Genomic DNA, 13,416 nt, shown 5'->3' with positions numbered 1-13,416 from the left:
CTCAAATGTAAAATATATAATATATAGAAAGAGGAGTTGAAATCAACACCAGAGAACAAACGACTCCTTTGTTGTAGAACACATACAATATGAAGTGTCATAGTTTTAGGGTGGGAAGTTGTACATATTTTTATGTATCTAAAGCAAACAGGAATAATTTGGCTAAACAAGAATATTTCCTCACACATTTAGGAAAGACAAAAGAGCATGCGGTGAAAACACAGGCCATGATTCTTTTGCAGATCCATGCATATAGGCCTGAGCCAGGGGTTGGGACCCTCAATCCCAAAGGCCAAATATGGCCCTCTAGGGTTCCCCAGATGGACAAGCCCCTTCCCTGGCCACTGACCATTTGATGGTTTCCCAGATCTAGTGCAGTTTTTTCCCCAGTCTAACACTTTGAAATGCCTCTCCTAAGACTTAGTTGCTGGCAGTAGGAGCTTTAAGTTAAAATATGCTCTTTTTTTTTTAGTGTATTTCTCCCCTCCTCTGCTTTTGCCTTTGGTCTTGCCCCCTTCGCCTTTGGCCCTGCCCACTGGAATGCACCACCCCCCCCGATCCCCCGATCTTCTCAGAAATTGAATTTGGCCCTCAGGCTGAAAGCAGCTCCTCACCCCTGGGCTAAGCCTTCTCCCCTTTCTTAAGTAAAGTGGGGTGCATAAAGGCCAACTCTCTTATCCTAAGAAAAGAGAAGGGATGTTATCCCAAATCCTAATCACATTTTCCCCAGAACTCTTTGGTTTTTTGTATTCTGCATCTTAGAGGTTTTTAGAAGAGTAGAAACTTGCGTATGTATGCACCTGTTCCCTAATCCATTCCAGGTCTGCCACCCAAGATCTCAATTGATGGCTTCTGCCATTATGTACAACTTGCTGAGTTCCTTATTATGTAGCATTTTGGCTCATGAATACTAAATTCTTGATTAACAAATAAATTCTGCGGGTTGGATGGGTTGGACTCAGTGGTCTTATAGGCCCCTTCCGACCCTACTATTCTATGATTCTATGATCCAGACTTCGTTAGCTGAAGGTAGATCCCATTGAAATCAATGGGACAACTCATTATGTGCCTTCAGGATCCAACCCTATGGATCACCCAATGAGGGTTTCATACTTACGGACACATGCATGAGGGTCTGAAATGGCCCTCTGGGGCTCCTGATAAAAGAAAAGCTTGCACTGATCACAGTGGTGTCCCACTGTGTTGTGTTGACAGTCTTCACATACTCCACCACTGATATGATTATTAGAAAGATACACCGCCATATCAAAATGGCAACTTTCAGAATGACCATTGCATTCACACCCTGAAACAGAATACACAAATTAGTTGTATCTGTACACAAGAACAGAGACCATATAAATCCAAGTACTAAAAACAGACTCAAGATTCTATTGAACTTTGTAGAAGAGACTGTGGACAGCCCTTATGTAGAAAGGAAATTACAACAGAATGTTCAGCCTATCGGTGCACTGTATTTTTAGCCAATGCATTGAGATGGCAAATGGCCAATCACAAGTCTGATAAAAAGCAATTGACTTAATTTTTAGGTACTTTGGCAAGCATTTTCCTGTGATCCTTCTGCTGGCCTCCAGGGAGCATCATTGTAAAAAGCTTTACATCTTTCACAGGACAAACCATCTGTGTTGTGCTCGCAGAGGCAACTCCCATGGACCTGCAATATGTCAACAACAAATGTAAAACACCAGATTAGAAGGAGTGCCTTGCTTTTCCTTGGATCCACCAGATAAGTCTCTCATGCAAGTCCCCAGAAATGAACTGGATATACATACTCACACAACTGCCATAAATTTATTTATTTGTTTGTTACATTTATATCCCACCTTTTTTCCTCTTTTAAGAACCCAAGGCAGTGTACATAATCCTCCTCCTCTCCATTTTATCCTCACAACAACAACCCTGTGAGGTAGGCTGGGCTGAGAGTCTGTGACTGGCCCAAAGTCACTCAGTGAGCTTCCATGGCCGAGTAGGGACTAGAACCCGGATCTCCCGACTCCCAGTCCAACACTCTAGCACACGCATGTGCGCACACACACATCTCCTGGTTGTAAGATATATATTACCAGTAGTGCAACTAAGCTGGGGTGAAAGGGACACCTGCTATGAGCACAACCTGGGCAGGGTGTGATCTAAGGTCTCTTCAAGGGAGGCAGGGAAGAGAATTTGACTTCTAATGGCAGGAATGATGGAATCTTGCCATAAATCTCCTGCAGCAACATCAACATATCCTGTAGTTTATTGGTCTTTGGTGCCATCTAGGGCTTGGGTGGGCAGACTTCAGGCATGCAGGATCTGTTTTTGTTTGTTTTTTTACTAGAGCCCCAGATCCACTAACCAGAGGCTGGTGCAAAAGACATATACTTAGAATTAAAGAATTCTGAGCCCAGGAATTTATTTTCAGCACCAGAACTGAATGGAGCTTACAGTCCTTCCAAACAAAAATACACTCCAGGTTACCCCAAGCTCCCTTCATTTCAGCAGTATAATTTAGGGCAGGAGGGGAGTCATTCTGTGGTTGCTCTTGTTAAATAATTGGGAATCAGAATCCTTGCCAATCTGCTGCAAATCCCCCTTAGAGCTACAAAAAAATCCAGATCCTTTCTGCCCACCCTGATCTAGGGCAAGGGTCAGCTTTAGGAAGAGGTGTTCCCATCTTGTCTCCCCCTGGCACAAATTCCCCCCTCCCTTCCTAGCATGGTGTAAGATCCCATCTGCGCTAATGCTAAGTTTTCTCTTAACTAAGGTTTGTAAACCTGCTTCAAACCCAGGTTTTAAAGCCTGGTAAAGATGAGAATTCTGCTTAGCCCTGATGCAGATAATGAGCTTTTCTAGATGAGGCTGTTTAACCAACTGCTTCTGCTCCAGATTCTTTGTAGAATTAAGATTGGATCTCTACACGAAGTTGTTTATCTTTCTTGTCTTTCTGTTACATAACCTCTAGGTGGTGCTGTGGTACCGTGGAATAGTGCAACTACACTGGTGGAGATTTGTGCTTTGTTTTGCAATGCCAAAAAATACCAGATCCCTCCCGCCCCCCAACCCACGAAAGTGCTTTGAGAATACAGGAGTGAAACTGGAGGATGACGTCATTTAAAGCACCAGTAAATAACCATGGCTGAGGAATGGCAAGCCCTGTCCTTCATTGCAGCTGGTCAACTTATTTGGATGTTGTGCTTATAGATGAGAAGACTGGAACAGTTATAGGCTGGAATACAGGTTTAGATCACTTATCTGGAGCAATTAATTCTGACAAATTCATTCCAAAGTCCTCCTGCTTTGTAATTTAGTAGATGGCATAAAATCTCAGGATAGATTTCGTCCTGAAGGTAAAGCTAAAATAATATCCCTCAAAAAACTTTAGAAAAACAACGTTAAGGGCAGTGGAGGCTGGTGGCACTGATTTCAGTGGGGCTGTGAATCCATTCTGGGTTTCAGTCAGAACCAGCTCAAACTCTAAAGGAGCTATCTAAGATGCTGAACCTATTTGGGGGAGAGGGTTCACAGCCCCACTGAAATCAGAGCCACCACTGGTTAAGGTGGGGGGCATCTCAAACAGCCCAGCTAGGACTGAGCATGCCCAGTGGCCCTGGAATGTGGAGTGACTGTAGGAGCATGAAAAAATAGAATACCAGAAAGGAGGGAGAGTGGAATGGAGTATTCTGGAATGGAGTACCCTGGATGAAATCCTAAACAGGATCACTCCACATTGCAAGAATTTGTTCTACTTGTTGAGGCCCTACTTGTAGAGGAATACTTTTTATATTCCTAAATTCTTGGGCAACCCTCTCTTTCTCTCTTCCACTGTTCTTTGAAGTTAAGCATTATTGCATTTATCCAATGAAGAGGCCATTCAGGTTTACGTACAGCACAGGCTACTTACTGAATTATACCTGCAAAATACCACTACAGCTGTGGTATTTTCCTGCTATTATCCCAATATCCATGTGTTAATTATTTTTAGGAATATTTCTGCAGTGCCTCAAGGCAGCTGGATGTTCACTTCAAATAAAGTCTTCCTAAAGAGTTAGAAGACATGTGGCTTACCATTCCAGGCTCATGGAAAACGTCACCCCGCACATTTTGCCCAGGGCCACAGTAGCTAGCGTGACCATGGCAAAAACAGCTTCCGCGAACAACCATCTCATAAAGTGCATAGTAGTATTTTTCCAGAGGATTGTGCTGTTTTTGTCCAAGTAAAGTATCTCCAAGTGTGTGAAGCTTTGTAAAGTTTATTCTCAGATTTGTAAAAGTAATGAGCTCTGTAATTAGGAACAAGGAGAAATAATGGGTTAATTTATCTCCCAGGTAAATTTCATACGAACATATGAAGCTGCCTTATATACCCAAGCCAGACCACTGGTCCCATCTTGCCTAGGATTATCAACCCCACCTGGCAATGGTTCCTCACACTTCCCCAGCCCTTCAACCCAAGACCTCCCCCCCATTTTTTTTTTTTTTTACTGGAGATGCTGGGCACTGAATTGGGGACCTTCTGTGTGCAAACTCCTCCACCACTGAGCTACGGCCCTTTACTAAAGGCAGTGGGGGGGAAATCCAAATTATTCATACCTTGGATGTATGAGATATAAGGATTTTCTATTTCAAAGCTGGGATCTAGAGCTTTGAAAACAACCTGCAAAAATGGAAAGTAATATGTATAATTTTAAGTATATGAATGCAAAACACTTCACTGAAATATGCTCCAGCATAACACAGGCTTAGCTGAAGGCTGCACCATTAAGACTAAGACAGCAATCTTATGGTCATGGGATGGGTGCCACAGGGGCCATGGGATTGTGCGGATTTTCCTCTCCAGGGCTATACACAGAGCTTTGACCTTGGAGTGGGAAATCCGACACGGATCTCCTCTCCCAGCCCCTCCAACTACCGTGGAAACCTCCCCAGTGGCTTCTTCCCTGAGCGTGGAACTCAGACCTCAAGGATGGGGGTGGGCAGGGGCATGTTGGGGGTGTGCCAGTGGGTGAGAAAAGAGAGGCTAGGGACCCCCCAAATCCACAGCCTCCACCCCAACCACCAGCGCCCCAAGACAGAGGAACATTTAGACCAGCCCAGGAGCTGGTCTGATTAATTCTCAATAGGGACTTTGTCCACTTCTCACAGCAAAACATGAGGAGGGGTATGAAAAAGTGATATAGATAGATAGATAGATAGATAGATAGATAGATAGATAGATAGGACTCTGTGCTCTCTTCCACTCTGCTCGCAAGAGCCTAGCAGAGCTTAGGATAAATTGGAGGCTCTGTTACCGGAGGACTCCCAACGGAGAACTAAGGATTGTTCTCCAAGGCTGCAATCCTACACCCACTTACATGGGAGAAAGCCCCATTGCACTCAGTGGCACTAACGACTGAGTCAATTTGTATAGGATTGTACTGTAAGTGCATTCAGAATCAAAATCATTGAGATTAAATGCTCAAATAATATGCATACCTCCCCTTCAGTCGAGGGCTCAATATCCGAATACCTTGAATCACAAACCACGTCTCCAAGTGCACTGGCTGGACTTGAAGGAATGGCAGGAAAAGATGTAGCACAGTCTTGAGCAAAATACCTAAATACCTTCCAGGTTTGACCATAATCTGTGGAGCGCTCCACCAACATTGCTGCAGGCCGAAAGGTCTGTAAAAGGCACAACTAAAGATCACTCCCAACTTAGGGACTCCCATCAAGACCAGTCAGAGGCCTCAGAAAAAAAAGCCTGCTTTTGTTACCTCCCAGATGTTTCCCACTTATTATGGCATTCCAGTCACGGACAGGATTCTGCTTTTGGCATGCCATTACAAATGTTGTTGTGTTGTTTTGCAATGACATGCAAAATATTGAATCCACTGGGTGCATATCACCAGCTTGGACATGGCTGGAACTCAACATGAGCAATGTTTTTATCATGCTTGGGTTGTTGTTCAATTGAGTCTTTATGGGTGAGGTTTCCTGGTGTGATTAATTAAGATCTAAGACTTGAAGCCCAGTATCTCTCTGTCCATCTCATTGAGCTTTTCTACATGAAGCTGTTAATTTGCTGTTAATCTGCTTTATTTACTTTCTGTTTCGTCACAGAATTGAGATCTGAGCACTACAGAAAGAGCTTTTCCTTTCCTGCTTTTCTGCTACATAACCTCTAGGTGGCACTGTGGTATAGCAGAATAGCACAAATATACAAGTGAAAAAAGCGGTTTCTTTTGCTTTCACAATTAAATGCCTCATTCTCCCTGCTCCAAAAAACCTCACTGAAAGTGCTCATTAGACACAGAAGAGAAACTGTAGGGTCATGACATCATCTAAAGAACCCATAAACAACCATGAGTAGGGAATGATGAGTGCATGATAAATGTCTCATGTAAAAATGGCCATTGTATCAAGCCCTTCTCTTTGCCTGTTATGTATCCATCACATTTGTATCCCACCTCGTCCTCCAAAAGTACTCAGGGCAGCACACACAAGGGTATATAATTTTATTCTTAAAACTACCATGTAAGGTAGTGTAGGGTTGGAAATAGTGACTGTCCCCAAATTACCCAGTGAATGTCATGGGTGGGTGAGGATTTGAACCTACGTTTAATATTCTGTTCACAGTGCACAGAGAGCACATGAAACAACCAATAAAAACCACACAGTTATGGAATTTGTAGGATGCATTTCATATTCTGCAATTCCAGTTACTTCATTCACCAAAGGAGCTTTCAGCATGGTAATTCATGCATCCTCTGTTGAGCCTTTTAGGGCTAACACAGAAGCATGAGAAACATCCCAGAAACTGGACCAAATATTTTCCTTGGGCAGTCCAGTACTGATATCCAGAAGCCAGCCACACATTTGATACACCCACTGCTGTTTCTCCATTGATACATGATCAAGGAAAGCTAAAGTTTTCATGTATCTGGACCATCTGGGATGTACACTTTATGACCCCTCTCATAGCTGGCCTATGGATGTTTCCTTACAGAATACACACATCACAGTCTAATGCTATGGGGGCACTGAAGGGAAATACAGGTCTTGCTGACCATCACTGTAGTTTCTTAAAATGAAAAAGTACATGGGTTAGATAATTTCATAGAGTCCTACTACCACCCACACTCCAGCTTATATATTTTCATATGCACAGATCGTGGCTGACACAGAAACATCCCAGGTCAGTATCAGCCAACAGAATCCATCTGGCACTCAGGATAGCCAGACCAGGTGTTGTCCAGGTCTGCTAGACCTGCCCAGGTGTTGTGGACATTTGAAGACACCCTAGAACTTCAGTGAAATGTTAGAGATGTTCACATTTCCACTGAAGCATGTGTTGCAAGTCTGTCCACTACATCCGTGCAGTCACTGGACAAACTTCATAAGTTGACATTTCACTGAACTGTTGCTATAAAGGTGTCTGAGATATGGAAGATAGAATATCAGTTGTTAGGACATCTGACACAGATCCTGGCATCATGAAATCATGCTACCGTGCATATATAATGAAATCAGACTACCATGCATATTTCAGGAGTATGAAAGCATGCTGAAACAGATCATATTGGTACTAATATTTATATATGAAATGTATAATATTTCTTCAAATCTTAGTTGCTTCCTATCTTAAATCTAAGCGAATTAGTACTAAATAATACTAAAATACTAAACAAACCATTTAAATAACATAAAAGCCAAGATTAAATTAAAATTATTACACCGTAAAACAACTGAAACATTACATAGTTATGTACGTTTATACAGAGTACCTTGAAAGTCAAGATAAGATGGCTGAACTGAAACACATTCTCCAAATCCAGCCTAATGCTGACATGGTCAATACCTGAAAATAAATGAATGCGTTTCAGTACTGTGAATGACCTCTTTTGTCTGATGAGTTAAAATGAATTAACAAGTCTCAATAATGTGAATTATGTCCTCTGTCTGATAAGTGAAAGATGATAACAAACTGCATGCAGGTACCTAGTTCGTTCAAAGTGATTTCTCGCCCCCCGCCCCAGGTGGAAAATTTTGGAGGCTAATTTTCATGGGGTACAGCAGAAGTCTCCTGACACCACTCTGTCTACAATTAGAAACAGTGCAACATAGTGCCTTTTGAGTTTAAAATCTATTTAAAACCATATTTAAAATATGACATTAACATTTGTCCAATCTTATTCTCATTGCATTTACAAAGAATTTTGCAAAAACCTCAGTCTGATATCAATTATTTACAGATAAAAACATCCAGTTAGCTTACTCAAGGATTTCCTTAAATCTTTTAAAAATAAATTTTATTAATATATAGAGATGGCACAAATGTATCCAAATCTTTAAAACAACAAATATACAATTGGTTAAACAAACAAGCGAATGCATAGCACATAGACCAAATAGATTTGGTCTGACAATAATTTTGATACAATCTCTGCATAAAACTGACAATATAATAAGACGTGTGACAACCTCTCTGGTCCTGCGAAGACATACGCTTGCAGCAAAAGGAACACCCTGAAATCTTCCTGGTAGCAATAAAAAGGTAAAGGTGTCCCCAACCAGTCGTGTCCGACTCTAGGGTGTGGTGCTCATCCCCGTTTCTAAGCCGAAGAGCCAGCGCTGTCCAAAGACGCTTCCGTGGTCATGTGGCCGGCATGACTGAACACCGAGGTGCACGGAACGCTGTTACCTTTCCCGCTGAGGTGGTACCTATTTATCTACTTGCAATTTCTTGCTTTCGAACTGCTAGGTTGGCAGGAGCTGGGACTGAAGACGGGAGCTCACTCCGTCACGTGGCACTCGGGTCTCGAACTGCTGACCTGCCGACCTTCCTGTCTGCAGTTCAGCGCCTTAACCACTAAGCCACCGCAGCCCCCCTGGTAGCAATACAGAAGGTAAAATTCCACTCATATTAAAGTACACCTATATTTAAGAAGATCGAACACTACTAAATATTTTGCCACTTCGTTCCCATAATTAGGGCCCATAATTATTTGCTAGGGATGGTATATTTTGGAGGTCTAAATCTCTGAAACAGATCATTTGGGCCTGTTTAGTCCACATGATTTATACAAAACTCAGGGGAAAACCCCACTGCACATATTTTATTCCAAAGAAGCTTCATCCATGCAAAAACGCAAGTATCCTTACACAGTTGACAAACAATCCCCTATAGTTTCAGAAGTATATAGTCCAAGGGTCCCCAAACTTTGCAGACCTTTGGGTACATTTTGAATTTTGAAAAAGTGCCCTGGGCACCACCACAAATTGTCTGCTATGGGGGGGGGGGGTGGCCAGTCACAAACATTTTGGGAGCACCCCGTTGTCATGGTTTGTGTGTGTGTGTGTGTGTGTACATGTGCGCACCCTGTGTGCGCACGTGTGCACTCACTTTCTCTCTCACTCTTGTTTCTCTGTCTGTTCTCTCTGGCTCCTCTTTCCTCTCTCCCCATCCTCATGCAAGTGAATGGAGCCATTTTTCAATTCATTTGCATGGAGCAAGGAGAATCTTGCCCTACTAAAAATTGGCTGGAGGGGGGAAAAACCCCACCCCCTGCCAAGGACCGTTGCCCCAAGGGTCCTCGGTGAGCTTCTACCACCCTCCAGCTGTTTTTCAGCAGAGAGCCCCCCCCCCCCCGCCATTCACGTGTACGGGGGAATTCCTCCATTTACTTGCAGAGGTGGAAAATAGCCTGCTATATGCCTCAGCCTCATCTTGTAGGTGCAGTGGTGCCCATGCATGCCCTGTTGGGGACCCCAGGTATAGCCAAATCCAAGGTTCACGGCACTGCATAAGGGTAGCATCAAACCAGAACCGTGACAGAATTTTAATGAAGCTTTAACGTTTAACTCATTTTCCTTAATATTGGACAGCAGGTGCTCTTTCCTTCAGAGTGAGTGAGCAGTGAACACCTTAGGAAGAAGAGGGCATTACGAGTTACTAGAGAACATTACATTGCTAGTGAACATTATCTATGTGTATTTTTTTTAACAAAATCTGTACTCATTCTTGGTCAAGAAACATATGAGCTCACTTTTACATTTTGCAACAGCGGGAGTAGGTTGTTTCAAGTTAGAAGACAGGACAGAATCCAGTGACCTTGGCTTCCACAACCCACGTTGGCCCAGAGCGATATGCGTGCACGCTTGTGTTCACTGTATCGCTTGTGCACACTCTCTCCCTGGTACGCTGTACATATAATTGTATAGGCAAATGACATTTCAGCACCTTTAAATATAAAGTATCCATTCCTACTGAAGATAACTGACATGCTGTTGAGCTACACAGATGTTGTGCTTGATGTTAGGTTTCAAGCTATGAGCTGGTTTCATCAGATAATCTTGAATTCTATAAATTTCCCTGGCATAACAGAAAACAACAGAAAGGCAGAGAGCAGGGAAATACTCCTTGACGGATGACAGTGTAAGTGGCATTTCAGCAGAGAGCACACTAATAAAATTGGGCCAGGAAACTAAAGTTAATGGAAAGCCGCTCACCATTTTCAGACTGCCACCACTTCTTCCGATCTGTCTCGAGAGTTGTGATAACATTTTCAATCAAGTGACTGTCGGCCTGGAAAACTGGATGGTATGGGTCTTTGGAATCACAGGTGAAACATTTCTGCTCATCCTAGAAAAAACAGTATACGCAAGACAAATGATAAGCAAGAATCTCTTTTTTGATCGTATTGGAGATTCAGCAGTGCTTCCCTCTTAGCAGAGCTGTGCATTTCAATTTGCGCACTCTTGCTGAAAACCCTGAATGTTACACACCACACAATCTGAATTCAGTGAGCTGCCTTTCCTCCAAGGAGCTCATGGCAAGGTACATGACCCTTTCCCTTATTTTATCCTCCCAGCAACCATGTGAAGTAGGTTAGGCAGACAGAGGCTGTTTCTACGTTAAGCAAAAAACTTACAAAACCCCACATCCTTTCCAGAGCTTCCTGCTTTCAGTTTCTTTGCGGGATTAGGAAGGGCTGCTTTACACAGCAGAAACGTGGTTTGAACTGAAGGCTTCCTCCCTCCCTGGCATGTGTGCAAAGGAGCGTGTGTGTGTGTGTGTGTGTGTGTCTTGTTTTCGTAGCTTAACTTTTGCTGTACTCTTTTCTCACAGCCCCCAGGAAACCTCTGACTTATTTCTGAGTAGACGTAAAATGTAAGATTGTGCCATAAGTCTGCAGCCTCGGCACACTTACGTGGGAGTAAACCCCATTGAGATCAATGGGACTTACTTCTGACTAGACATAAGAGCGCCCTGTAAGTCTGCAACCCTTGGCACACTTACTTGGGAGTAAGCCCCGTTGAACTTAATGGGGTGGTCTGAATCAACAGAGGACATTGCTTCTGAGCTTGGTGGGGTGGGGGATCAGATGTGCCTCCCTTCATTGCCAGGAAGCCTTTTACCTTCTTCTCCCTCCAACTGAGAAATGTGCTCAAGCATTCACATGGCAGACACCTGGGAATCAAGGAAAGTCCTTTCTCAGCAAGACTTGAGCAGAGGCAGGAGTTGCAATTGGTGAGCGATTCTTGCCCTTGCACCTGTCAAATCTGCTCCTGCATGCCCCGCTCCCATCCTCAATGCCTTCATCATCCTGACTGTGCGCACCCCCAGCAACCGAAAACAAACGCCCACAGGAGGCAGACAGAGCGGCTTCTCCCACTATTGGAGAATTTCACAGTGTGGTCATGGCACTCCTGTTCCATGGGCTGGAAAAAATACCACATTTATTGTGTTTGGGGAAAATACGAGATAACTCTGGGGGAAATCGTGGGAGACACCCTGGAGGGTAACGGCGTCATCTAAAGAGCCCACAAACTTCCGTGACAGAGTCATCTCCATAGCAGGATAAAAGCTCCGTGTGATGAACCCCAGAGAGTGGACGTGTATGTATAACTGGTCCAAGGTCACCCAGTGAGCCTCATGCCTACGTGAGTATTTGAAACTGGGTCTCTACAGTATGGCTCTAACCACTACACCACAGTCTTTATTGATTTGTATGGACACTAACAGCACAATCCTATGCATGTTTACTAGGAAGCAACTACTACTATATTCAGTCGGCCTTCTTCTCAGGTAAACCTAAACCTGCAATCTCATACACCCTTGCTTGGGGGGAAGTTCCACTGAACTCAGTGGGTTTTGCTTTTGAGTAAATATACATCAGATCAGGCTGCAAATCAGAACAGCCTCAGTCAAAGCTGACTTCAAACCAGGGCCCCATCTACACCAGGCCTTTACTCCAAGGCGGGTGTGAGTTGAGGCCCCTCATGATAGATGACACAGTCACGACTTCGCAGCCATCCGTGGTTTTCGTCCAGAAAAAGCAGAGTTCCAAGGAGTCGTTTTACTGCAATTTGGGGGGGTTGCTGCGGGTTCCCCCATGGTTGTGGGCCATCTGTTCCTTCCCCAAACTGACTTCGCATCTTACAGTGGGCATGTTGTAGGCATCCACAGTGCCTGCATCACTCTGTGATGCCCCTTTACTCCCCCATCCCTTCGCAGCTGTGCAGTTACAGAGGCACAGAGGGGCATTTTCATCTATTTAATCACACTTTTGCACATTTTTGCAGCTTTGTATCTTTGCAATGGTTGCTTTTGGACTCAGTGCCCAAGGGCTGGGGAGAGTCTTGGGGGAAGGAACAACATCGCTCCGGGCACCATTTCAGAGTGATGGCTAGGCATGTACTGCTCACACTTGTGAGTGCAAACCATCACGAGAGTCTCAGGCTGGGGAACTGACAAACTGATGGTGTGGAAATGAAGGAGCACAAAACACCCACTTTTTACCTAAAAACGGACGGAAAGACACAGCAGAGCCCCTGAAATATAAAACAGCCACTGAAGTGTTGTACCCACACAGTCATGGGACGGCACAGCTGCGCATTTCAGTATAATGGCAAAAAAAGAGGGCACAGAGAGTCTCTTAGGGAAGCGTGCAGTACATCACGAGTGTATCGCAGGGCATGGTGATTCGAAGCCGCATTGCTGAGCAGTTGAGACGGGGTGGGGGGGTCAAAGCGGTGCCATATAGATGGGGCCCAGAAGTACCTTTGTAACTCCTTCTGTGAAAAAACAACAACTATGCAGCTTTTGAGAATGATTTTTTTTTAAGGTTAAACCCTTTGTTGTTCAAACTGGGTATCTATGGGAGATGTCATAAGGACAACCTGTTCTTATCTCTTTCTTTTTTTTCTGGAAGAGTGAAAAGTTTACAGTGTTGACAAATGATTGAGTGCAGGATTGAGCTAGGAAGCAGCTTGCCTTAAGGTCAGGCAAGGTTTAAAGAAGACATTCCTTTATGTCAAATTAAAAGCATTTTTGAATGATTAATGGAATGTGATGCAATTTAAATATATGGATTATTTAGAGATGAAGGATTGAAAGCCTATTTAACAAGTTTGTGAAATGCCTCTTAGATTATT

The 13,416-nt window shown here is 43.7% G+C and overlaps 1 protein-coding gene across 3 annotated transcripts in view; it reads right to left on the bottom strand.

Annotated features, from left to right (window-relative positions):
* Positions 1-13,416, bottom strand: part of LAMB4 (laminin subunit beta 4) — an 88,353-nt gene that overhangs the window by 41,889 nt on the left and 33,048 nt on the right. For all 3 annotated transcript variants that reach the window (XM_084811015.1, XM_084811016.1, XM_084811017.1), the window contains exons 8-14: positions 10,489-10,621; positions 7,764-7,837; positions 5,473-5,661; positions 4,591-4,654; positions 4,066-4,280; positions 1,555-1,675; positions 1,118-1,306 (exon numbers count right to left, since the gene is read on the bottom strand). In XM_084811015.1, coding sequence (XP_084667141.1) covers positions 1,118-1,306; positions 1,555-1,675; positions 4,066-4,280; positions 4,591-4,654; positions 5,473-5,661; positions 7,764-7,837; positions 10,489-10,621 — 985 coding nt within the window. The remainder of the gene's footprint in view (positions 1-1,117; positions 1,307-1,554; positions 1,676-4,065; positions 4,281-4,590; positions 4,655-5,472; positions 5,662-7,763; positions 7,838-10,488; positions 10,622-13,416) is intronic.

Source organism: Heloderma suspectum, chromosome 7 (genome assembly GCF_057233095.1).
Source record: "Heloderma suspectum isolate Gila_16-S chromosome 7, 16-S_ref, whole genome shotgun sequence".
NCBI lineage: Eukaryota > Metazoa > Chordata > Lepidosauria > Squamata > Helodermatidae > Heloderma > Heloderma suspectum.
The sequence above is the reverse complement of the archived record's forward strand: the minus strand, read 5'-3'. Positions and strand labels throughout refer to the sequence as shown.